The 27,976-nt window shown below is 38.4% G+C and overlaps 2 protein-coding genes across 14 annotated transcripts in view; one reads left to right on the forward strand and one right to left on the reverse strand.

The window, feature by feature from the left end:
- The window catches only part of LOC127955916 (gastrula zinc finger protein XlCGF57.1-like), a 703,806-nt gene that overhangs the window by 119,971 nt on the left and 555,859 nt on the right, over positions 1–27,976 (forward strand). The window lies entirely within an intron of this gene.
- The window catches only part of LOC127955919 (NACHT, LRR and PYD domains-containing protein 3-like), a 24,266-nt gene continuing 5,537 nt past the window's right edge, over positions 9,248–27,976 (reverse strand). For 5 of the 13 annotated variants that reach the window (XM_052553558.1, XM_052553557.1, XM_052553554.1 and 2 more), the window contains 10 exons: positions 27,581–27,696; positions 27,288–27,352; positions 26,503–26,587; positions 26,307–26,420; positions 22,059–22,172; positions 19,005–20,786; positions 15,526–15,699; positions 14,352–14,525; positions 9,996–10,042; positions 9,248–9,914 (listed from right to left, as the gene is read on the reverse strand). In XM_052553558.1, the coding sequence (XP_052409518.1) occupies positions 9,346–9,914; positions 9,996–10,042; positions 14,352–14,525; positions 15,526–15,699; positions 19,005–20,786; positions 22,059–22,172; positions 26,307–26,420; positions 26,503–26,552 (3,024 nt within the window). In that variant the 5' untranslated portion in view covers positions 26,553–26,587; positions 27,288–27,352; positions 27,581–27,696 and the 3' untranslated portion in view covers positions 9,248–9,345. Of the gene's footprint in view, positions 9,915–9,995; positions 10,043–14,351; positions 14,526–15,525; positions 15,700–19,004; positions 20,787–22,058; positions 22,173–25,505; positions 25,517–26,306; positions 26,421–26,502; positions 26,588–27,287; positions 27,353–27,580; positions 27,697–27,895; positions 27,915–27,976 lie in introns of those variants that run through there. The other 8 variants (XM_052553562.1, XM_052553560.1, XM_052553563.1 and 5 more) reach the window with 6 other exon arrangements.

Raw genomic sequence — 27,976 nt, forward strand, 5'->3', positions numbered from 1 at the left:
CCACCGCCGCCTCGTGGGAATGGTGAGCGGCCAACGGCGCCACGTGGGATTCCTGAGTGTACACCGGTGCCTCGTGGGATTCCGGAGCGGACACTGCCACCTCGTGGGAATCCTGAGCAGACACCGCTGCCTCAGAGGGAACATCAGCGGGTTCCACCACTTTGGGAGTCTTGCAAGCTGACCACGCTGCTCGCACCGACATCAGCGGTGATTCCTGCATGCAGCGTATCAGCCCATGAAGCTCTGGGAACAGGTGTGAGGCACTCGGTGCAGCCAACAAGGCCTCTGCTGACTCTTGGACTGTCACCCCGGGAGAACCTTGAGCAGGCTCTGCAGCTAACTCAACCCTGACGGCTGAGCCGCTCAACTGCAGAGCCAGGTTAATGTAATCCTCCAGCCTCTCCTCAGGGTGCCAGAATGACATAAGGGACTTGAAGGGCTCAGCTAGGCCTCCCCAAAAATAGACCATCAGGCAGGTCTTCTCCACAGCCGATAACTGAGCCGTCCCCATGAAGTCCCTGGTGTAATCCTCGATGCTCCGATTTCCCTGGCAGACATCGAGGAACTGCCCTGCTGGACCCATGTTGCTGGCTGTATTCGTCACGACGCGGTAGGATGCGCAGAGGAAGAAACAGGGTCTGGGTCCAAATGGAGGGAAATATAACTTTTGAATAAAAGAGAACAAAAAGGCCAACAAGGCAAAAACTAAACAGAAACGAATAACAGGGAACAAGCCGAAATGCAAGAACTAGAAACACGGTTTACACAAGCAACGATTAGCAGATAACATTAAATATTAGACAAATAATACAGTCAAACAGAGTGGTGTGTGAGACGAGAATATATAGTCCATGACGATGAGCAACAGCTGTGTGTGTGATTGAGAGACAGGTGTACGGAGTGAAAGTAAATGAGTCCGGGAGCAAGGGAGAAACACAGGTGTAGCAACTAAAACTGATGAGGTAACAAGATAGGTGGGGTAAGAAAAGAGACGGGACAAAACCACATGGCACCAAACAAACACAACACTCATAGAAGACAGTGACAGAAAGACAGAAAACTGTGACAAGGGGGTTGCTTAATTTGAGATTTAATTATTAATTCATCACCTGATTGAAAATTACACCACATCAGCAGAAGTAAACAGTAGATTTCAGAGTTTCAACTATGGCTTCATGGAAAAAAACAACAAATCTTATGTACAATTAAGAGAAGGTTCCAATGACTTGGGCTTAAATGCAGAGACGTAAAGAGTACACAGCTTCATTACTTGAGTAAAAGTACAGATACCCCTTGCTAAAATTTACTCAAGTAAAAGTACTACAGTCAGATGTCTACTTAAGTAAAAGTACTGAAGTACTTGTTTTTAAAAGTACTTGAGTATCAAGGGTACAAGAGTACATTTTCTAAATATTGCATTACTACTGCCACAGTGTGTGTATGTGTACTGTACTTCAATTCAATCAAATGTCCTGAAGTCTTCCTTCTTTTTCCTTTTTTTCCATCCACACGGAGACGCGTTTCTGTGAATACGCAGTTTTTTTTTATCGGATAGGTGTTTCGTTCACACGGAATCTGGCATTTTGAAAGAGTGAAACCTATGTTTTTTGAAACTGGGTCCCAGATGAAAACGGCGCATTTGTGTTTTCGTTTGGATGGCGAGTATATTTTCTGAAACAATGACGTCATCAAGACACAAGGGAAATTTTAGCTGAGATCACATTATGATCAGATAGATCAGATAAATGGCATGACTTTATATCAACACTGTGTACTACTGAATGTGCAGCATGAGATATAAGAATATCATCCAATCTAAAATAGCTTTTATGTCTGGCTAGAAGGTGTACTGTCTTTTTGCAGGAAAAAAAATGTGGTATACATCAATAAGACTAAGATCAGACATAAATTTACATAATTCAATAGATGATAGAGATGACGCTGAATAGTTCTGCACACAAGAACGATCAAGAGAAACATCAACTACCGCATTCATATCTGCACCTTTAATAAGAAAAAAATCTTGAATGCACAATAGTGTTGTAGTGAGGGCAGAAAAAAAATTGGGGTCAAAATGAGGAGGACCATGAATTGAAATAAATGCAAAATTCTTACCTGTGATAACTGTTTTATTATATGATACTCTGCCTTCTTTACAACTATATATTTCTAGAAAATTAAATGAAAGATTACGTTTTAACACGACCAGAGTACCCCTTGATTTACTATCCAGTGAAGATGAGGTGGCTACAAAATAAAATTTGTTAGAAAACCTCTGAACATCTGATTTTCTTAAATTTAATTCTTGAATAAATGCCAAATCAACCTGCTGCCTATGCAAGTAATCCGGACATGCAGTACATTTAATGGGACCATTCAGCCCATTGACGTTCCAGGTGAATATGTGAAGTGTTTCTGTAGCCATAAATGAACTAAAAAAAGAAAGCATAAAGAAACCAAGAAAACAAAATAACTGGTCATAGAGCAATAAAGAGAATGCATCACAGTCATATATACTCTCTAAAGGGAGATATACCCACCCACCCTGGTCGCCACAACCCATAAGAACACCCAATTTCCCCAAACACAACAAATAACCCTCTAACAGAACATCAACTAAAACTGAAAAGTAATGATAAAGAGAAACATAAAAAAGAAAAGTCAAATGAAACATTAACTTGTTTCCTTGAACCATGTGACCCCGAGAAAGGCAGCAGACAACATGTCCCCGCCCCCCACCCATTATTAAGTGTTAATCAACTAAATTTACAGATGTGTTTATCGTAAAGGCAGATTGTAACATTCAGTTTACGTTGGACAATCAATCTGAAAGGAACAAAACAAATGAAGAAAGGGAGGAACCTCTAGGATAGTAAAAGGTAGCCTAATGTCACTTTACCCCTCCTCATTGTCCTGTGAGGCCAAGCCATTCAGAAAGTCCTCAACCTCCAAAGGGGATTTGAAAATGTGCTGAGTCGAACCTCGTGTTAAATTCATTCTGAAAGCCCATTTTCTGAGACTTATTGGTTACCTCCATGAAGGAACTGCCGGTTCATAGTGAACACACTATAGTCTGCTGCAAATCTGATGTCTTTCCCATCCACCTTCATTGGAGATTTCCTAGAAGCTCAGAGAATTGAATCACGATCGGTATAATGTAGCATCTTCATAATGACTGTGCGAGGCCTGCCAGATTTGTTGGGTGGGCCAATGCAGTGAACTCTCATGATCTCCGGTTTAGCATCGCTCAATGAAGGAAACCATACAGGTAAAGATCCCGAGATATATGACGTAATATTCAAGGATTCCTGTTATCCCTGCGGCTCCGGTCCTCCAAATCAGCCATCTTTTCCTCCAAATTCGTCTTGTGGCAGATTTGTCGTGATTTTTCTCCAACTTGCCAACCTGGCTGTTCAGACTGGAATATCGATCACGCAATTCTCTAATCCCATTAGAGCAGCTGGAAAGCTCTGACTGAATATTATCTAGCCTGTCTTGTAGCATTTTAAACTTCAACAAACTGCTGCTGTTTCTCCATAGCAGAGGCAATCATGGTAGCGAGTGAACCCTCAGTCTTTTCTGACTCATGCGCTTGATCACACTGCGTTTGCTTGCTGGCTGATTTTCCTTGACAAGAAGACATACTGCCGATGCCCAAATTCAAAACACAAAACATAATGACGAGCAATTAGTGAAAAAACGTGGATATATAAATGAAAATGAGTAGGTTTTGCGTAGTCAGAACACTTTGCTGCCATCATGCTGACAAATGCGTTCCCTGGCCTGGCACATTGCTGACTTCAACCCCCTCCAAGTGCGATGACAGCGCTGTATAAATGCCTGGACAGAGGGGACGGCAACCTCTGGATCCTGAGAGGGAAACAGAGGTGGCTGGTAGACCAGACAACTAGAAAATGGGGCAGGCCAGTGGATGACGTCAATTGTATCACACCAGGAGGTGGGGTTACGAGCTGCCAAACAGAGGAGCATCCGACCAAGGTTGTGATTAGCATGCTCAGCCTGCCCACACCGCTGAACACCGCTTGCAGATCGTGATATTCCTCCGGAACCCCAGATAAATCAATCAACTGCTCCTGAAAAACAAAGAAGAAACAGAGGGGACAGCAGAGACAAGACAATTGGTATGACAAGACAAGCTCCAAGAAACAATAGAACTATAAGACCAGTTAATTTGTGGATTGTGTTTAGTTAACCATGGATGTCCTAGGACAATAGGGGCCATAGGTGACTGAAACACAAGAAAAGAGATTGTCTCTTTGTGGTTGCCAGATGTGGTGAGACTCACCAGGGTGTTGGCCAGGTGAATATTAGAAAGAACGTGGCTGTCCAGGACAAAGGCTGTGGGCGTCTCCATTAATTCATGAAGGGGCAAACCGTGTTCAATAGCCCATTTCTCATTAACAAAATTCTCCTCAGCCCCAGAGTCAATAAGAGCAGAGCAGGCAACAGAAGTGGCACCCCAGCGAAGTATGGCTGAAATCATGGAGCGGGAATTGAAGGATGGGGATAGTGGAGTAGCGCTCGCCAATATTCCCCTAACTACTGGCGAGCTTTCTCTTTTACTGGATATGTTGCAGCAAAGTGTCCTGTGCCCCCACAGTACAGGCACAACCTCTCTCGAATGCGGCGTTGGCGTTCAGCAGAAAAGAGGTGTATTCTCCCTAGCTGCACTGGCTTGGGGTGTGATTCAGGTGATGCAGTCGGAGTGAATGGGGATCCCCGGAATCCTGTGATGTCAGCACGAGCGCGTTGGTGTAAATCGAAACGGCTGTCTAAGCGAATGGCTAATCCAACCAACTCATCCAGACTAGAGGGGAATTGTCATGCAAAATATCATCCTTAACCCTTTGAAGTTGATTAACGCATATATGTGTTTTGAGTCATTTTCTCCTGATAACCCTGAAAATAACTTAAATTACACTCTCAGTTTTAATCTTACAGATAAGAGCAATACATCAATCGAATCTGTAAAGGGTCTACTTTTTTTTGGATACAGACATAATAACAAAACACCTTTGTGCACTTATAAAATAAAGATAACAAACAAGATGCGCTGTCTTGAATACGCCCACACAGAAGAAAAAGCAGCCAGACTGTTCTTCAAGTTTTTATTTTATTTTACTGTTTGCTTCGCGATGAGAGGAATAAGACATAAATCACTCCAAAAAGATGTGATGTGGTTGAGGATTTGAGAAATGGATTTCCTCAGAAAAAAGAATGAAGCACTTTATTCAGCAGAGATCATAAACATGAATAAGTCTCTTTTTATTTATTTATATACTTGTACTAGTTTTCACATAACGTGTAAACATTTCAATAGTTAGACTTTTTCCAAATACTTTTTCCAAACTATAATTCCTGACTAAATGTATAATCAAGTGAAACATTATGAAGTTTCAATAACAGTATACAATACTATACCATTCAAAAGCTTGATGTAAATAATATAAATGTGACAAATAGAGATAACTCTAACAAATGTAAAAACAATGCAGTTCTTTCAATTTATTCCCCCTAAAAAAACCTGAAAAATATTCTCAGCTCTTTTCAACATTAATAATAATAATGATGATGATGATGATGATGATAATAAATTGTTTTTTTTTTTTTTTTTTTTGGTAGAAAATAAGATTGTTAAAAGGATTTCTGAAGGATTGTGTGACTGGAGTAAGGATGCCTAAAAATTTGTTTGAAAGTCAGCTTTGATTGTTCCTAATAAACTGTTTAACTGCTCCCCCAAGTGGATATTAAATTATGTTGTGGGATAATTATGTTGGCTTGGCAACAAGCCAACAAACTGTTATGCTATTTAAACTTCTTCTTATTATTTTTCTGAGACTAAACGCTACTCCTCCTAGGGCTTTAAAGCCACAAGCCCCAAACTTGGCAGACACCTGCAGGATAGAGCGGTGCTGGTTGCTATATCTTTTCAGACTGATCAGACAAGTTTTTTTTTTATTAATTTTTTTAGTGTAAAAATTCATTACCCATAGACTTACATTGTCTGAGAAAAATTGCACCGCTACAGTTGCAATACCGATCTAAGGTTTAATTTCACTTTTAAATCGGTCAAAATACTCAAACTGACAAGCTAAACCAACATATCTGATTATTACAGGGGTCAGGGCTCATTAATAATTTATTTCTGGGCAGAGAGCAGTCAGAAAGATGAGAGAACAATCAGCTGCTGGTCATGCAGGCAGTGTCTCCACGGAGCTCACAACGAGCGAATTCATTCTTATTTAAGACCTTTTAAAACGGCGATTGCACGCAATCCACACGTTAGAACACACCAAGAGCTAAATTCAGATGTTTCTGAACTGTTTAAAGTAATAACATGATATATTCGTGGCAGCCAACTGCCCGCGAGCTCGCGATGTATTTCTCTGAACACTTGAAGTCCACATAAGAGAATTCACAGCCTTTCACATTAAAACACTGCAGCGAAACGGCACAAAACAATTAGAAGAATATATTATACACATGAAAATTAGTGTTTATATGTGCTTGTGAGATTTTATATGTCAGGCTGAACGTCACATCAATTGCTATCCATCCTCACAACATGGTAAAGTCATTTATATATATTTTTAAGAGCTTCTTAAAATATTAATGCACACAATCCACTCATTTGAACAAAACAAGAGCAAAATCCAGGTGTTTGTTGAGCCGTGCAAAACGAAATATCATTTGACATTGAGGGAGAAAAAGTCACATGACAGCAGCGTTTCGGGGAGAGATAGGAAGGATGGGAGGAAACAGGAGTATCAGGGATGGACGGAACCAGCGGAAGTGGAGCAGAGGGACTGGCAGGTCTAGAAATAGGTGGGAGAGGGAGACTGGGAGGGAGTACAGGAAACACAGGAAATTCAGAGCTGGGCGGAACCAGCGGAGAAACAGAAAATTTAGGGCTGGATGGAACCAGCGGGGACGGAGCATAGGAACTGACTGGAGGAGGTAGGAGTGGGAGACTGAGAGGGTATACAGGGGGATAAGGGCTGGACGGAACCAGCGGAGAAACAGGAAAATTAGGGGATGACCTCCATAGACCATTCCATAAGGTCCATACGTTGCTCCATATTCTTTCCCGAGACCGCATACAGCTCACCCTCAGTCACGGAAGTGTGGGCAGGGCGTTTCTCCATGACCTCGATCTCCACTAAGGCTCCCACGATGCACGGTGTTGCCGGCTCACACACCTGGTCAGTCGCGCTCTCGAGATCCTGCTCCCTGTCGGTGAATGGCTCGGCTGTGGTGGGCTCTAGCTCCGTGTGTCGGGATGGTGGCTGGCTGGTCTCTGGTAGAGGTGTGCGATACCGCTAGATTTGGTATCGATCCGATACCAAGTAAATACAGGGCCAGTATCGCCGATACCGATACCAATACCAATACTTTTTAATAATTAAGGTGGATGCGTCTTCAACCTAAATCTAAATGAATTTTCATGACTTTTAATTGTTTTTGTGATTTGCATTTTGGGTTATTAATCAGTACTACAAAAGCTTTTGTTCAGAAACAACTTTTGGTTACTTCTGTTTTATTTAAAAAAACAAAGTTACAAAATTATTACTTCACAAATATAAAAAAAAAATGTAAAAACAAATTCTCTTTTCAAGTAGCATGTTAATAAAAAAAAATTCTCTTTAGTGCACTTCTTTTCAGGATTTTTTTTTCTAAAACAAAGTCACAAAGTTTTACTTCACAATGTAAAATTCTCCTTGTACAAAATTCCTGAAGCCGACATCTTCCACTATGGAAAGAGGCTGCAGGTCCTTCACAATCATTTCTGATAGGCGCCTTGTAATATCCACTGCTCTTGGAGAATCAGCTATTGATAAAATAATAAATACTAAAAATAATTAAGTCTGGTGCACATCTATGTGTAGTTTAAATATAGAAACTAGTACCCCTTTCACAGCTAACACAAAAAGGGTAGATCGGCCTGAAAATACAGCCATACAACGCTCCTCTTTCTCTCCGCCTCTGACTGACTGCTGTTAGAAATGCGCGGCTGAGCGGTGCGCGCGTCTGACTGCTGGTGGTTGCGCTAGTGGTGAGTCACGTGACGGTACAACACAGGAGAGGGGGAGGAGAGCAGTGTCGAGCACGAGCAGCACTCTTGAGAGCTTGCTCTGCTCTGTGACAGTAGCAGCATTTTGACAAACACGGCCAGGTCGCAAAACGAGAGAAACTGAAACTTAAGTATCGATATTTTCCCGTTGGTATCGATCAATACCGATACCAACGTTGGTATCGATATTATCGATATTAGTATCGATCTGCCCACCTCTAGTCTCTGGGTTGGGAGTGGGGCTGGAGATATTCTCTTCGCTGATGGTAAATGAAGATCCATTTTTCTCCAGGACTCACTCCACGAAAGCGGCGAAAGTGTGTGTATCTTGTAAATATTTGTAAATAATCTTATAAGATGTAAAAAAATTATTTTGCCGTGTACCCTGTTACAAATAGGTGTAGTGCTAAACGAAAGACAAAGTGCTAGAGGAGGATTGGTGTGAAATGATGAGTTTACTGACAATAGAAGGATAAAACAGACAATATACTACATTTATAATAATATTTCAGGTTAACATACAAGTCACAGCATTAACATAGACACATTTAGCATTAACATAGACATTCAGGATAGGTTACAATACAATCACGGACAAGGGAAAACTGAACAGACCGGGTATTTAAACACACAGAAGGTAACGAGGGAACTGGAGACGGGAATAATCAATTAACAAAACAAGAACAGGAAGACCAAATAAGGAAACTGAAAGTTCCAGAACGTAACATACCCAGCATAAGATGTGTACATTTACTTGTGAATAGCTTTCAAGTACTTCATACACCACTGATACGCATGCTTTATAAGTGAGGACCATAATGTCCAGAAACTGTCTCATTTCAATGTTCAGTGAGGAATCAACTATATTCATGATAAAAACAGAATTCAGACATTTCAAATATTCATCAATTTAAATCTGATTTCAAGTTGATTTGTCATTGTGTTTTATTATGTCTGTACAAAAACAACAGAGGAAAATAATTGACATTTTCAATGAAATATGTTTATAAAAGGTACTTTTGAACTGAAAGGTAATTTTGATTATAATACAAATGATTGACACAACAATTAAAAACTGATTTTAATCAGCACAAATGTAGGTTAAGAAATGAGAAAACATTTTCACGCACCAGGAATCTCACACACACACTGATCTTTCTGTCCATATGATGATTTATTACATACATTTGTTCTGATATGTCATGAAGTTCAGCTACACATAATAAAAAGAAAATAAAAGACACCATTACGATTTATCTGCAGCTCAAAGCATTATAGGTAGAATTTCTTCTGTTTTGATTCATCAACAGTTTCACTGATGATCCAATATTAACACCAAACCCAGGATAGAGCGGCTGAGTGAATGTGGTCTGGACTGTGTGGATGAGGCTCGTTGTGTCAGAGACGCTGTAGAAGGACAGAGTTCCTGCGCTGTGATCCACAAACACTCCTATTCTTCTGCTGATGGACTTCACGGGGAGATCAGTCTCTCTTTTATTGTGTCTGAATATGTATCTGTCAGAAGAGCAGTGCAAACTCCAGGAGTGATCATTACGTCCAAACACACACTCATCACCCCATCTCTTCCTGCTGATGCTCTTATATGAGACTGATATATCCACACCATAATCTCCAGTCCACTCAATCTCCCAGTAACAGCGTCCACACACACTCTCTCTACACAACACCTGATGTTCATCAAATCTGTCTGGATGATCAGGATACTTCAGTTCCTCTTCCACACATGTCACCTTTTTCTTATCCTCAGACGGAATGAGTTGAGTGTTTGCCGTGTTTGTATCCAGTGTGAGAAAACAAACCCCTGAATATAAGAACAGAGACATTTATAACACAACATAAATCACAAAAGCAGTGTGTGTGTGGTGTTTGTTTGTAGACCTACATTTCTGTAGTCCTGGTGTAACCCTGTATTCTCCTCCATGATCCACACTATAAAAAACACACAATCAGTTAACAAACAACATCTAATTATATTTTCAGTTAGATGGGTAAAGTTTGTGAGTGGACTTTGAATTTGGCTTGAGAAAGTTAGAACAGAAAGTTTTAACAGTTTTAACAGCTTTCAGTTAAGAAATAATTTTAATTTAGTAAAAGTTTTAAATAGTTTTAGTTTAGTAATTTTATAGATTGATTTTTTTCAGTTGTTTCAAAGAGATTGAACTGGTCAAAAGCATAGATATTCTGCAAATACATTTACATCTTTATGTGCAATACAGTTAACTTTCAATTGTACTTTTGGTATACTTAACTGGTATACTTGTACTTAAAAGTCTACTAAATTGGAACAACTTTAATTGTGCAGAAGTAGTGCTAAATTATTACTAATGATATACTTAAGTATATTGATTGTGCTAAAGTGGGACTATTGCTAATCCTTATCAACATTTTAGGCTCAATATTAGGACATGTATCATGCAATAAAGAAATATTCAAAATAAAGTTTATTATGTTATATCAGCAAGTCTTGTGTGGTATGTCAAGAAATATCGCCACCTTGGAATAATAAGGTCCTATCTGACATTTTTGTCAAAATTGAGTTATTTACATATTTTTATTCTGTGACTCCTAGTGAAAAATAAATACACTTAATTGTATTTCAAATATATTTATTTCATGACAAGTATAGTTAAAAATAGATTGACATGTCCACACTAACTGAAAATACATTCTAAATGTAGTTATTTCATGCTCTCATCAAGCAAAATTGGTGCACTACAAATTTGTTTGTAAAATACTATACTTTTTATGAATATATATGTGTGTATATATATATATATATATATATATATATATATATATATATATATATATATATATTAGGGCCGGGACTTTAACGCGTTAATTAAGATTAATTAATTACAGAAAAAAAAATTCCCACATCTTTAATAACTTATTTTTGCACCGCGGAACGTTTCTCACTGAATGAGTTTCGGCGGACCGATTATACTGGAGCACCAACTAGCGTTCGCATATCACTGCAGCACATCGAGCCTCAAGTATCACCTCAGATAGCAGCTAGCGTGGACTTTACACTTTATGTTGAACTATGTATTATTTTGTTGGTGCAACTGGCAGTTTATATTGAACTCTTTATTGTTTTGGCCAAGGTTGAAGAGTGTTGGACCTCTGAAGCAACAGAGAGAGGTTTCCAATGTTCTGAATGTACTTGACAGTATTGTGTTTTACTTAAAAAACACTTTACAGAAGGTTCAAGCACCTATAAGCTACCTGAATTTCTGAAATATACTATTTCTAAACTGTTTCTAAATATGCTGTTGCTACACTTAATGGCAAAAATGGCACTGGTCTGCTAGACTTGGTTGAACAAAAATAAACAATATTTTGTTGCTTTCGCTTATGTATTCAGTCATTATTCAATGGTATACTATAAATCCATGTGAAAAAAAATTACTTCTCACTGTTCTCAGGTCAAATATTTATATGCGATTAATTTCGATTAATTAATTACAAAGCCTCTAATTAATTAGATTATTTTTTTTAATTGAGTCCCGGCCCTAATATATATATATATATATATATATATATATATATATATATATATATATATATATATATATATATATATATATATTCATCTTTAAGAAAGTACACTGGTTAGGTTCTTAATTATATCTCCAACATGTTTAAAACTTGTTCACACATACATACCTACATAAACTAACTGGAAGGAACCTCTAAAAGAGGACGCTACTTCATAACCCCAATAACTTGTCCATGCTCACTCAGATGAGTGAAGCAACTCATCTTATGATCCTGTAACTGTATGAAGGCCATATATTGCATGTCTGTGGGGATTGTTTGTAATGTATGTTGTCATATCATATTAGGCTAAAAATAACTGTTGTTCTTTAATGTTTAATAACTTTTGAACTGCTAATCCTATCTGAATGCTTTAAAAAGTGACGTAAAAATATCCTATTTCTCTCATTTGGATATTCAGAGGCACTATAGTGTACTTGATTACGTTATCATATTTTGACCAACATTGATTCGTCAGAAGAAACCAATGCATTTAGTTCCTCTGAGCCAAACAGGAACGATTTTTGACACTTTAGTCTCACCCCCGTGCCCAGATTGGTTCAAACTGTCCCATATTCCACCAATAAACATAGGTTTTGGTCTTTTGAACTACTTTTTAATATATTTCTTTGGAATTATGGATGAACACAAAGTGAAAATCTGTTGTGTATGCATGAATATAAACAGAAAACTCTGAAAAAGCACAGAAAAACATGACAGCGTAATTTGAAATAAAACAAATAAAAAACCAAGGATGAAACAGTGGTACATGTTTGATAAAGAATTTATGTCTTCACGTCGCTAAGCGATATCCCGGTAAAATCAAGCCTGACAGATTACAGCCAACGGATCGATCATTTATAAAATGTATATTAGGTAAATAGTTCTTTTATAGTTCACAAAGATAATTTGCACTATTATTTCTGTTGCATGCTGAATATTACTTACCCATTTTGTGTGTAGTTTGTACTACATGCTGCATGCACAGTTTGTGTTTATTGTTCACACTCAGATTTAAAATATATTTCTCAGAAGAAAAAAAAAACTTTTTTGTTTTAATATAACACTCTTTCCATTTTCTATACTCCTTAAATGTTGTTGGACACATCTCTGTTGTTAATAAACGAAATTAGCCTGTTTTTCACATAAAGCAGTATTGTAATAAATGGCTATAACTTGCTTGGAGAATGTTTATGTAAACAATATTTTATTTGGAAGTGTAAAACACCCAGATACAACTTTCTAAAGAAAAATATCCAAAGTTTAGGAGTTTCTGTTTGACTACACAGTAAGGAATACCAATTGTTGCTTGCGTTTTTCTTAAAATTCTGTAATTTCATTACTTCTTAGAGAAAACAAAAAGAAAATTGAGATTTTAAATTAGTTAAACTTAAACTGTAAGTTGTCTTGTTTATAACTATAAAGGGCACTTGATGCTGACTGCTAGAATAGGTCTGAAAAACAAAATTAAAGTGCAGGTGTGTCAGGTGCCCCAAAAATGTTCTAGGTCTTTAAGGGTTAAACGTTATGAAACTATAATGAATGTTTTGCATAGTTTAATCTGTTGACATATTTAACAGACTTTAAACAACACAATCTATAGTACAGTACATTTTCTTTACAGTACCTTCTATAACTTTTTTTTAATATATTTTCACTTGTTCAATAATTTGCTGATTAAAAAGAGACCAACCTTAGGTCTATATTCAAAAGCATTAATGAATTCGAACAATTTAAGTTTGAACAGTGCATTTTCACATCTATTTTCAAAAAGAGGGGTGATAGTTAAGAGGTTAAGGCAAAGCTTTTTGTTTTCTGTCTTCTTAAATATCCCGTTTTAACTCTGAATGAAAAACTGCTGCAGAGAATTCAGTGTATGCAGGGAAGTGAACAGATTCACAAACTATCTATTTAGACTGTTTTCCCAATAGTTTGGTCAAGTCTTTGAACAGAATCAACTCAAAGAGTGATTCATTCGCAAACAGGGCATCACTTGTGTGCCAGAAAGAAAGAGATGTTACACTTGAAATAAACTATGCACTTGTTAACATGTATTGCACTTGAAAGAAGTAACGAGGAATGTCACCCAGCATACCATAGTAATAGTTTACTATTGTCATTAGAAATTTACTCAAATTAGAACTTTCTAATGTACTCTTAAAAATAAAATATTTGCAAAAAAAGTAAGTGTAACAGAGTAAATGTAGCTCATTACTAACCACATCTTGAAGATTTGAAAAGTTTTAGGTTAAAGAGAAAAGGTTCTAACTTTATTTTTACAAGATGTAATGTGTCTGTGAAATTTCAGCTCAAAATACCCCTTTTTGAGTGGAAGCAAATACGACCATTTTGAGTGGAAGCAAAACATTTTTTGTTTTTATTAAACGTAAGCACAACCCTTTTGTTTTTGCCCCCATTTTTCATGAGCTGAACTCAAAGATCTAAGTGCTCACTAACACAGATTTAGACAGATTTGTGAACGATATTTGAGAGAAATAGGCCTTTAATGTACAAAAAGAATTAGATCTTTGAGTTCAGCTCATGAAAAATAGGGGCAAAAACAAGTGTTGCATTTATAATGTTGTTCAGTGTATATATATATATATATATATATATATATATATATATATATATATAAACAAATAGCCACTGAGAAGTTAAAATGGTAAACATTTTAAAATCTTACTGCTGTACATACTTGAGTTTGTCCAGTGAGCAGTTTGGATTCTGCAGTTTTTCTTTGAGCAGCTTGACTCCTGAATCTTCTAGGTAATTGTAGCTTAGATCCAGCTCTCGCAGGTAAGAGGGGTTTAATCTCAAAGCTGAAGATATATAACGGCATCCTTTCTCTGTCACCATACAGCCAGACAATCTACAAATACAGCAATAGTGAACATGGCATTAATTGGACAATTTAAGCCATGGATTATTTCTATATGGTCATGTTTTAGGTTTAAGTCCACAAGCCTAAGAACATATATTGTGTTATAAATACATTTCCCCTTATTATAAATGCAGAAATCTGTATGTCAATTTTATATATGTACATATAATTGATAAATTTACATTTGACATCACTTTCTACTGTCCTACGTCTGACTTTTTGTCTATCCCCAAAATTGCATTGTAGCTGAATAAGTGAATATATTACATATTAGACACATTAAGTCTCCTAATTAACATTAACTTTGTCATTGTTTTGTTTCTTTAGTTATTATATTATTATTATTATATTTTATACACAATTTTCTTATTGATCTTGTATACAAAAAAAACTTAATTTTCACACTGCTTCTTTTGCTAACTTTGCTAACTTTTGCTGATTTGATTGTCATTTTCTTCAAAAAGCAATTAATTTGGTCATGTTTATTTCACTCTGGATTCCTCATTCTTGTTGCATTTTTAAAACCAGAGAGACACTGAAAAGAATTGGACCATGAGATGCCCGTAAATTAACTGTGTCATGCTGTAAATCATATAAAATTACATTGCAAGTGGGGCATTGCTAAGAGCCGTGGGAATGGAGCGAGGCTGGTGGAGTGATTGGAAATGAACGACACCTGCGACACTCACCGGTCTCGCATCCCACGGAGGAGATTGGAAGGATACAAAAGAGGAGCGATGACAGTGAAGGACGAGAGAGGACCAGGCCTGGGATTTATTTTATGTTTTGATTTTGTTTGTGAGCGGCAGTCGTCCGTGAGGGAATTTCGCGCTGTTTTTGTGTTTATTTTATTATTAAACTTCATTTTGATTGTCTGCCGGTTCCCGCCTCCTTCCCACGAAAGAAATTTGTTACAGCAAGCTTTACAATTTGATAAATATTAAATAACTAAATATTTTGTTAATTTATTTGATTGAAAACCATTTACCTCAGAATCTCCAGCTGACAGTTTGGATTCTTCAGTCCATCAGACAACAGCTTCACTCCAGAATCTTTCAGGTCATTGTTACTCAGGTCCAGCTCTCTCAGGACAGAGTTTGAGGACTGCAGAGCTGAAGATAAACTTTCACAGGACTGAGCAGTGAGATTACATCCACATAACCTGTGGAAAGAACAAAGCAAACAGCTATTTTAGATTTTAAATGTAAGTTTCAGTAATTCAGTTCTTCTTAAAACACCTGTTACAGCAATGCAGGGAAGGAAGAGTGGATCCAGTTGCAGCAAGTTTGTATTTATAGAAATTAACAAGGGAGATTGTATAAAATGGTAAAGACAAAGAAAAACAAAAGCACAACGAAACCGCAAACATGAACCATGACCTGAAGAAGAGTATAAATAAACAAGATAATAAAGAAATGAGCTAGACATGGGACAAACTAATTAGTAACTATGGAAACAAATGATAACATACTTAGGAACCATGGAAATAAATTACACAGAAAAATAAACACAACAAACTAGATCTGCGATAGAACAGAATGAAATGAAGATCCATTCATTCATTCATTGTAGAAAATTAGCTCAAAAGGGAAACATATTAAAATAATTTAAATTAATTATAATTATTAATTAAAGCTGCCAGAAATAACTGTGGCAGAATTACTATTGCATCTGACTAATTTGTTCGTCCATAAAAAGTTAAGTGTGTTTTAACAAACATACAGTCTAAACAAACATACATTTAACTAGTGGCTCTATCGTTAAGCATGAATAAAACAGTATACAATACAAGACAATATACAGAATAATGACATGTTAGGGAAGGATGATTTGAGATGAGATTAATTCAGAATGAATCTGCTGTGTGGTTCTGAGGTTTGATACGTACAAATGAACCAGAGGGAACATACACTTGCTGCATGTTGCATAAAACATTTTTAAAAATTAATATGTAGGAGTAAGAGAAGAGCAGACATATTGATAAATCTGACGATGCAGAAGAGAACTGAATTCGGTCTTGTTTTTATGAGTGCAGAAATCCGAAGCATACACACAGAAAGCGTGTCTCACAGCGTGCGAGTACTCTTTCATGTCCTATAAACGGAAAATTACACACAAAATGATGTTGAATTGTCCCTTTTTGACGAGTATCCACGTAAACACAGTTTATTTGTCTTAGGTGAACATAAACAGTAGGGAGAACGTGTATCAGTACATTGCATCCATTGCAGCTGTACATTCGGTTTAAGGGATAAGATATAGCAGCCTAATTTAGTTGCTATTGTCAGAGTCATTGATGTTAACCAAGCAACAAAAGACAGGCAGATAATTACGTACTGCTCTTGACTGAAAAACTTTAGTAGCCCTGAAGATTAATCTACATGACAACTAACTCTCATTAGAGTATTAGTATGCTCAAGAATGGTAGTTGACATACTTGCAAAGACACTTATAGTCAGTTTATCTGTTGGTTGATCATCAAAATAAAGTGTTAGCTTATATTTACAGAAGCAGATATACTAATATTCTTTTGAAAGCTAGTTGATATGTAGTTGCAGAGTTACTTATCAACAGCTGTCTAAAGGGTACCATCAAAATAATCAAACTGATATTACAATAAAAGTAGTTCAAAGCAAATGTATTATATTACACATTCATCTGATCTGATATCCGATCTTATGGCTGTTTGAGTTTAAAAAAAAATATTATTATTATTATTACTACTACTTCTAATTGGTCTTTGACTGCTTTAAGCAAAGTAGCATCCGAAAAATGGCAAGATATGAAACTTATAATACATTATAACTATGAGAAATATAATACATTTTAAAAGTGGATGCAATGCGTTCATTGTGTTATAAATCATGACACTCTTAAAAGCTATAACCACAAATAAGTAAATATTATAGTATATTAAAACTGTTCTTATGAATATTCATGAGATGATACAGTATATTATAAGGTGTTTTATAAGGTATTATGCATTCATTATAATGCTTCATAGAAAGTGTTACCAACGCTTGTCTTTCTGTTGCACTAATAAAGTCTATATGCTTCATATAGAGAGCTGTAATATAGATTGCGCTTTCTCTTTCCGTTTGCTCTGTTTAAACACCGAACGTCAAATTATTTTATGCCAAACTGTTCATTCTTGAAGCAAACTTATTTCTACTTGGTGACTGAATAAACTTTTTTAGACTGCTGCTTGAATTGAATGTGACACATCTGGTGTGTGTAAAATCTAATCCCTGCGAATTCTCCTAAATGCAGCGCTGTGTTTTTGAGTGTGTGATTAACATTTTATTTTGATTAGATAATCATGCAGTGTTCTAGAATAGAAAAACAAATAACGTGTGAGAGTACACATACAATATCCATGTGTAATATCAATGCTATGACCTTTAAATATGATATTTAATTATATTTAAAGACATTTAAATATGTTTAACTTTAACCATGATTGTTGAAATTAAATGATGACAGGTGTATAACTATTGTTCCTTCCTAGAGTGTGTTAATTTTAACATTTACTATTACTAATACATTTCATTTTAAAGTTTCTTCTTTTAAAATTATAAAACTATAAATTAACTTTAATGATCAATATAATAATTCATAATCATTCATTTTAGTTTTCATATCCAATGTACTATCCCTTGATTAAACTGTATTGGCCAGTATTGTCCAACCTAGCTATTAGTATCAGTAAAATCCATTACTGGTTGACCTTAGTCAAAATTGCTACAAAAACTACAAAATCCAAGATAATACTTATGTAAACCACAGTAAGCGATGTTACTCTGTTCTAGCTTTGTTTTCCAGGCTTTGACACTGCAGATATTGTGGTCTGCCTTGGTAGCTGTAACACTAGCAAATTATACATACATTTTAGCCTATCTACACTGCTCCACTGAAGGCAATATCCACTCTGACCTTGCAATGATAATCTGATTTTTAATTGTGTTGATGTTTGTTGATTTGGACATCTCTTCATGTTTCAGGCAGCTAATCCAAAGGTAGTGATGAGTTATTCCTTCAAAAGTTAGCTGGCTTCAGTAATGTTATATATCAAAGAACAGTTCTCTATTAAATTTATACAGTACGCAGTTTGTCCCATATTCGCAGGCATACACTGTATGACTACCAGACCATGTAAATAACAAATTCTTAACTTACAATTATTCTTTTTGCACAAATCATGGTTTCACTTGCAAGCATCTTCATCATCCACAGTGACCTCTACAATCATCCAGCTATCACAAAGACACTCAAAAACCTCCTCAGGTTTAGTTAGTTTAGATCATTTAGTGTGTCTCACATGCCTGTCCTGCTCACTGCCAGAAATTTGATTCAGTTTTATTGTCCCATTTTGTTAATTTGGTTACAAAAAAAAGAAAAAAGCACACCTGAAAATTGTAAATGTGATCGTGTTTTGTAAGTGGAGTGATTATTTTCAGTGTTACTTACTGAACTGATCTGGATTCTTTAACCACAGGTAACAGGTTCTGAAGAACTTCATCTGCTGCATGTTGTGCTCCAATAAACTGTTTCAGATCAAACACATCCATCTTCTGTTCTGATGTCAGCAAAACATAAACCAGAGCTGACCACTGTGAAGAGGAGAGTTTGGTTTCTCTAATTTCTCCAGATTTTAGGTAATCTTGGATCTCCTGCATCAGTGAATCATCACCCAGTTCATTCAGACAGTGAAACAGATTGATGGATTTCTCTGGAGAGCGATTTTCTCTGATCTTTTGTTTGATGTGCTGAATTGTTTCCCCTTTGTTGTAAGAGCAGCTTCTCGTCCTTGTAAGTAGTTTTCGTAAGAGAGTCTGATTGGACTCCATTGAGAGACCCAGAAGAAAACGCAGGAAAAGATCCAGATGTCCATTCTTACTCTGTAAAGCCTCATCCACAGCTCTCTTATTCAACTCAGATAATATATTAGATTTCTTCTGGTTAAAAATCTTAGACCACAGACTTTGTTTCGTTTGATCAAACAAATTGATGTTGTTGATCGTAAAGGAGAGGTGTGCATATAAAGCTGCTAGATGTTCCTGAAGGCTCAGATGAACAAAGCTAAAGACTTTCCCCTGATACAAGCCCAACTCCTCTCTGAAGATCTGAGTGCACAGTCCTGAGTACACTGATGCTTCTGTCACATCAATGCCACACTCTCTCAGGTCTTCCTCATAGAAGATCAGGTTGCCTTTCATAAGCTGCTGGAAAGCCAGTTTCCCCAGTTTGATGATCATGTCTTCATCCTTCTCTCTCTTCTCATAGTCCTTCTGATGTTTGATATTGGTCTGAAGGATTAGGAAGTGTGTGTACATTTGAGTGAGAGTCTTGGGAATCTCTCCACTCTCTTTTCGACTCAACATCTTCTCCAGAACAGTGGCTGAAATCCAGCAGAAGACTGGGATGTGGCACATGATATAGAGGCTCCTGGATGACTTCAGGTGTGAAATGATCCTGTTGGACACACTCTGATCACTGAATCTCTTCCTGAAGTATTCCTCCTTCTGTGGATCATTGAAGCCTCGTACCTCTGTCACTCTATGGACACAGTCAGGGGGGATGAGATCAGCTGCTGCTGGTCTGGAAGTGATCCAGATGAGAGCAGAGGGAAGCAGATTCCCCACAATCAGGTTCGTCAGAACCACATCCACTGAGGCTGATTTAGATATTTTGCACAGTTTCACTTTTCTCTTAAAATCCAGAGACAGACGACATTCGTCCACACCATCAAAGATGAACAATACTTTATGTTCCTCAATGGATATTTCCATTTCTTTTATTTCAGGGAAAAAGAAATTAAGAAGATCTGAAAGACTGAGTGTTTTGTCCTTTATTAGGTTGATCTCTCTGAAAGGAAGTGGAAATATAAGCTGGACGTCCTGATTCTTTTTCCCTGCAGCCCAGTCCAGGATGAACTTCTGCATTGAGACTGTTTTTCCAATGCCAGCGACTCCCTTTGTCAGCACAGTTCTGATGGGTTTGTCTTGTCCAGGTAAAGCTGTAAAGATGTCATTGCATTTGATCGGTGTGTCCTCTGTTGCTCCTCCCCTGGACTGTGTCTCAATCTGTCTCACCTCATGCTCATTACTGATCTCTCTTCTCTCACTCTCTGTGATGTAGAGCTCTGTGTAGATCTCATTCAGCAGTGTTGGGTTTCCATGCGTCACTGTTCCTTCATACAGACACTCAAACTTCTTCATCAGATTTAGTCTAAACGTTTTGAGGACTTGGCTGTGTAATAAAAAAAAATCCAAATTATTATATTAATAATAAACAGTGCCTTATATATTCCTTATCATATCCTTAAATCATATCTATTACATAAATAGAACTTCTTTGGCTCTCAACAGAGGCGGATGCATTTCTCTCCCTCTCCTCCCCTTGCCTTCCCTGCTTGCTCTCTCGTCTCGTCTATTCTGAGAGACTCTCTCTGCACTGCTCTCCAAAACTGGAAAACATGGATTTGATTTGATTGACCCCATCTTCTCGACCAAAAGCTTGGGTTCAGGGGAACCTGCTGAAACGTTCGCAGCTGGCTACACGATGGATGCGTGGGAGAGATGGCGGGTCGTTTGTCTGGCGGCTCTTTCCGTGGAGGACATTGAAAACATCTACCTATTCGGAACCATGATAACATGTATTCTGCTGATTGGACTAGGCTTTGTTCTAGGTTATCGAAAAATTCAGGAAACAGGAACAGCTGTCAAAAGCCTCACAAGGCTGCCCGTCATGATTTGGAGTCCAGAATGGACAAGAGAGTGACCGTGAAATTGGAATGCGGCTACACGCCCCCAGACCAAACAATTGGTATCTTATTTTCTTTTGGCTACCTCTACCAGCATGCCAAAGTCAATGTTGGAATAACAATTCTCTCGGAGGAGCACTGCAGTGAGACACTTTTGCGTTCCTCCCCCTCTTCCACAGACACCTGCTGATTGTTGACTCTGTCTAGGACCTGACCAAGGCTGTCTCCATGACGCTATCACAATCTGCAGACGGAAGCAACTAGATTGAACCCCAACTCTCCAGGCCTACAAGTACACATACTCTTACACACACACACACACACATATGTACTATATACAAATATGCATTCAACCCCCACCCCCCATCCCTCACCTTTGCCGCTTTGTACCGCCAGTCTGGCAAGCGAGTAGGGCTGATGGAACAGACGGCTGTTTGCCTGCGATGGATTACCTCGACCCCCCCCCCCAATTTCCGTCCCCAGTTGCAAAGTTGTGTGTTTGTATTGATTATGTGCTTTGTTGCTGAGGTGTTTTTCCTGTTCTCACACTGTAATCCCAATAGAAGCATAGTCTGGTTGTTGTTTTTTCTCCTCACTTCCCTAATGTTATGCTGTATTTCTTCTTCAATTCCCAATCTTCCTGTCCTGTCTACCCCGTTGTCATATTGTATGTATGTATGTATGAACAGGTTAGTGGCTAATTTCCCTGGTACTTGTAACTAGTGACAATAAAGGGCTACTACTACAAAATGTTATACCTGAGACCAGGCCGTGTATCTCCACTCTTAAACTTTATTGCCTGACCCATAGAAACATGTCTTTTCACAGACAAATAATTGGCCTCTGGATCTGATCGTTTCTGTTGAACTGAGCTGAAACAGAGAGAAAAAAGGTTATTTCTTTAAACTACTGTAGGCAACAAATCAACAATTTAATCACTTTTCACTTTACAGAGCACTTTATAAAAAATTCCTTTATGCCAGGGCTGTCAAATAATTTTAGGTTGAGGGTCAGATTAAAGAAAATGTCCCCTTATGCAGCCTGAAATGACTTTTAAACCTTGAACGGTTGCATTAATGTTAACCATACTAATAACAATATAATTCACAAGTAAGCAAAGAACATTTTTCTTAAGATGATATTTGCCAATATTGTTTAGGATGTGCAATTTAAATTCTCTCTATATTTTTGGGGAATTGTTTGATAGCAATTTGACCGTATGTTGCTGAATGTGTTTTTGAGCTATTCATTCAAAACATTAATTCATAACGACTTATTCATTTAGAAATGAAGTGACTGTCTCTGTGTGAAGCCCTCTGTGAGCTATGCTCTAGGGCTGGAGCCGACACCGGAGTGAGCTCTGGGGCTGGAACCGACACTAGGCTATATTGAGGGATAGGAGCCCTCCCTGGATGTACTTGAGAATCTGGAGCCCCCGAGCTTAAATGGGGAGTCAGGATCACTTCTTGGGCTGAATTAGGGACCAGGACCTCTCCCTGGGCTTAACTGGGGGTCAGTGGCCCTCCCTGGGCTAAACGGGGGTTCAAGGAATTGCTTATTAGATGCTGGCACCAGAAGGCGCTCTGGAGGAACAGGCACAGCAAGGCGCTTTTAGGAGCTGGCACTGGAGTGAGCTTTGGGAATGGGTGGGCTTGACGGCAGGATGGTTCTGGCAAGGGACCGAACATTCCCCAGACAACTGAAAATCCCTTTTCTCCAATATAGTCCGGTGGTGTCTGGGAGGTCCACGGGGTGATGGGAGTAGGCCCCATGCCAGAACAGATGACTGAGGGTGTCATCATCCAACATCGTCACCATGGTGAGCTTGCAGAACTCCCAGAACTCCCAGGCATACTAATCGAAATGGAGATCTATGCGAGCTAAGGCAGCAAACGGAGCTGCAACCTTTATGGCCACAGGGGCGAAAGCAGGAAACAAAAAACTACTCAAAAAGCGGAAAAACAAAAGCATGAAAAAGACGCCGCTCACTGTTTTGTGTTAATCCAATATTCTGTCACAGCTGGGCTACTGTGGCGGAGATGAAGGAGTGCAGAAACCAGGAGGAATAACATCAAGGTATTTATTTTAGAACACAATGAGGGATAAAGGCAGGATAACACATGGAGACTCAGGGGTTAACAATCAATACCAGAAAAACACTAACTGAAAGGACTGGGGCTTTTAAAAACAGGATAACAAGGAACTAAGAAGAGACAACTGGAATCAAATTAACCATCAGCACGAGAACGAAAACTGTGTCACAGAGAGCAAAACACACACACAACATGGAATTGTATAAAATCAATACAATTTGTGAGTGCGGTGGTATTTTGGAAAATGGCACTCTTACAGGGCTTTTTTGCCTCAGTATCCTAAGATGTCTGGTGTATTTCGTAGGCATCGTGCAGCCCAAATAAATTAACAAATTGTTTCACTTTAAATTACAAATGATATATTGTAGTGAATCCACTTATTTACTTTAAAAATATTGTTCTATTTATTATTTTGTATTATTGTTCGAATCATCCATTGGCCCGGTTTAGAAAATCTGTGGGTTGTATGTGTGAAGAGTGGGGCGGGGCCGAGAGTGTAGTGATTGGGAAATGAGCGACACCTGCTCCACTAACCGGTCTCGAGTCCCATGGAGGAGATCGGAAGGATACCAAAGAGGAGCGACGACAGTGAAGGACGAGAGAGGACCGGGCCTGGGCTTTATTTTGTGTTTTAGTTTTTTTTGTGCTCGGCAGTCGTCCGCAAGGGGCTGTCACACTGTTTTGTGTTTATTATTAAATCTTTCATTTGAATGTCCGCCATTCCCACCTCCTTCTTCCCGTGATTGTGAAGTTTGTACTCCGTTACACTGGTGCCGAAACCTGGGAGGAAGGAGCGACGTGCTGCCGAAGATTCTTTGCCATTGCGGTGAATCCGCGGTGCCATCGAGCCGGAGCGAGGGAGTGTGCCCCTGTGGACGCTCGAGGCGGTGGGCTGGAGTGAGTTGCCAGGGATGGAAGAACTCACTGCCGGCTGCCCGCGATTTGATGAGTCGGCGCCGTTCACCAGGGGGCTGGAACCTGCTGTCATCTGCCAGAATGGGGAGGAGCTGGGAACGGGGGACTCCAGGGTTGGAGTAGAGTCCAGTCTCAGGATTATGTGACGAGTGGGGTGGGGCAGAGAGCCATGGGAACGGAGCGAAGCCGGTGGAGTGATTGGAAAATGTGCCACTCACCGATCTCGAGTCCTACGGAGGAGATCGGAAGGATACAAAAGAGGAGCGATGACAGTGAAGGATGAGATAGGACCAGGCCTGGGCTTTATTTTGTGTTTAAGTTTTGTTTGTGCGGAGCAGTCGTCCGCAAGGGGCTGTCACACTGTTTTGTGTTTATTATTAAATCTTTCATTTGAATGTCTGCCATTCCCACCTCCTTCTTCCCGTGATTGTGAAGTTTGTACTCCGTTACACTGGTGCCGAAACCTGGGAGGAAGGAGCGACGTGCTGCCGAAGATTCTTTGCCATTGCGGTGAATCCGCGGTGCCATCGAGCCGGAGCGAGGGAGTGTGCCCCTGTGGACGCTCGAGGCGGTGGGCTGGAGTGAGTTGCCAGGGATGGAAGAACTCACTGCCGGCTGCCCGCGATTTGATGAGTCGGCGCCGTTCACCAGGGGGCTGGAACCTGCTGTCATCTGCCAGAATGGGGAGGAGCTGGGAACGGGGGACTCCAGGGTTGGAGTAGAGTCCAGTCTCAGGATTATGTGACGAGTGGGGTGGGGCAGAGAGCCATGGGAACGGAGCGAAGCCGGTGGAGTGATTGGAAAATGTGCCACTCACCGATCTCGAGTCCTACGGAGGAGATCGGAAGGATACAAAAGAGGAGCGATGACAGTGAAGGATGAGATAGGACCAGGCCTGGGCTTTATTTTGTGTTTAAGTTTTGTTTGTGCGGAGCAGTCGTCCGTGAGGGGCTGTCGTGCTGTTTTGTGTTTATTTTATTATTAATCTATCCAGAATGCTGAATCCCTGACAATTTTCAAGCGACAGCTGAAAACTCATCTCTTTCAAAACTACTTGGCTTCATCATAAAAAAAAACTACAACAACCTTTCTCTTTATTTATTTCTTCTTCTTCTAGCTTAAATGTAAATGTAAACAAACTGCTGTTGTCTGACTACTAATGCAGCATGTAAACATTAACAGATAACTCAGTTATACCTGAGTCCAGGCCGTGTGATTCTTTTTTTGCACAGTACAGTAATATAATGTGTTTTACTTTGGAATTTACTTTATATATTAAGTTCAAAACATTTAAACTACTTTTACTTCTTACCTCACATTACTGTCTTTCTTTTGCATTTAAATCTTTTTTACAAGTAATCATAAATAACTTTAATTAAGAACTTGCCTTATTGACCTATTTAAAAGAGATCTTTTCCTTTAAACCTAGCCAAAAAATAAATAAAAAATAGAACATGTGTTGGCTGTTGTCACGATCATTACATGGAGTGCCCATGAACTTTTGTAGAGGGCACTCCAATCAGGACATTTCCACACTCACCACCAGATGTCACTTGGACTCTAGCACCTCTTATCTGTTGCACCACACCCTAACTACATTTCCCATGAGTCTCTGCATCACAATCACCCTGCCATACCTGCACATCATTCCTCAGTCAATCTCCTTGCCACACCTGCACCTCATTTACACACACATATAAGCAGCACCCTCATCTCACAGTTTTGAGCAAAACCTCTCACAGCAGGCATGTCAACTGCTTGAGATCGGTTTTATGAGATCGGCCTCTTTAGAGACAGCCAAAGCGATTATCTGCTGATTGTGACCAGTAGCCAATCAATCGAAGCACCCCTAATAAAAACTGTGTATTACATTATCAGATAAATACAGTATAAAAAAATACACAAAGCACAGAATGTTTTTCTTGTTGAAAACACGTGAGAAGATAAGTACCATACTACAATAAAATTTCATACAAATGATATATAACTCAGTTATACCTGAGTCCAGGCCGTGTTTCTCCACTGTTGAACTTTATTGGCTGAAGCATAGATGCATCACTCTTCATAGACACATGGCTGGGTTCAGGATCTGATCTCTTCTGATGAACTGAACTAAAACAGAACAGATTTAAAACTTTACGATGAGAATCATCTCAACTGAACAAAACCAGAGTTAATGTTTTAGTCGAAGTACCTTTGTCCTGTAAACAAATCTTCATTTCCAGATGTTTGTGCTTTATCCATGATTGATCTGAACAGTTTGAGCTACTCCAATGACTCTAGATGGAAGTGACAACAAACAGGTAATTAAGTAATTGCTAACTTCATTAATAAGTAATTAAGCAACCTTATATTGTCATAAATCAAAATAACATAAAAATTCTGTATTATAAACAAGATTATGTCTGTTTAAAATGCTAAAACATTTACTTATTTACATTTACTATTATTTGTAATGAGAGCCGTAGGCCACTGAACTCGACTCAAGCCGAATATATACGGTGAAAAAACTGCTGCAGTCGCTACAATATTGGTTTCTAGTAAGTGTTCTAGCTGCTCTTATTGGCAGATCAAGTAAATGATATGTTGTACAAATGGGTTGTATGTTACACTATGATTATTTATTATATATAGGGTGTACAAACTTAGTAATACCATGCAATGTCATTAGTGACTGGACCACAAAACCAAGGCGCTGGGGTATATTTGAAACAATAATCAAAAATAAATTTTATGGGTCCTATCATAAATATTTAAAATTTTCATTTATGATTAGTAATGTGCATTGCTAAGAACAATGCCATTGATATTGTCCTATCCTAATAAACCATACATCAATGAAAAGCATATTTATTCAGTGTTCAGATTATGAATAAATCTCAATTTTGAAATATCGACACTTAAGACTGGTTTTGTGGTCCAGGTTCATAATATATAAGAAGTAAATAACAGCATAAACATAACTGCTGTCCCATCCACCTTATTTTTCAACTCAGAAGTAAGGCGTTTTCTGTGAATTTGTAAGATTTCTGTTTCATTAGCTGCTGTAGGGAAATAAAGAGAAGAATAACAATGTGCAGTAAATGGTACAACTGTTTGCACTACAAACCAGTGTGTTCATAATTAAGATAATACATTCAAATAATGTGGTAAAACACACCTATTTACAATACCAAGTAGCAGAACACACTATTTTGTACAGCTAAAAATAGCTGGAAACGGAAAACAATGGAAGCCAGCTTCAATAAATTTACAAACTGTCCCACTCTTACCGGGAAATTAAGGTGAATAGGAACACCCCAGCATGACCAGAGTCTGAAGCATGTGTGCTACACACCAAATCTGACTGTCAGAAGGTCAGATGAAGTCATTCGCATGCCAGCATGTTCTACAAAAGATCACCAAAACAATACATCATCAGCTTCGCAGGCATGTCAGAAGAAAAATGGCCTGAATGGGTTTTAAAAATCAATTTGAATGACGTTCAATTCCATGCATTCACTGAATCTTCTAAAGTAGTTTCATAATGGAAAATGGAAAAACACCAAAAGCACAGAGAGAGTTTGAAGATGTGGCCAAGAACCTACAGTCAGTTGAAACCAATTCTGCAAAAGCATCCTGTTGTTTGCCATCAATGTAGATCTTTATTAGTTTAACACCTGCATGTG

This window comes from Carassius gibelio, chromosome B4 (assembly GCF_023724105.1).
Source record: "Carassius gibelio isolate Cgi1373 ecotype wild population from Czech Republic chromosome B4, carGib1.2-hapl.c, whole genome shotgun sequence".
NCBI lineage: Eukaryota > Metazoa > Chordata > Actinopteri > Cypriniformes > Cyprinidae > Carassius > Carassius gibelio.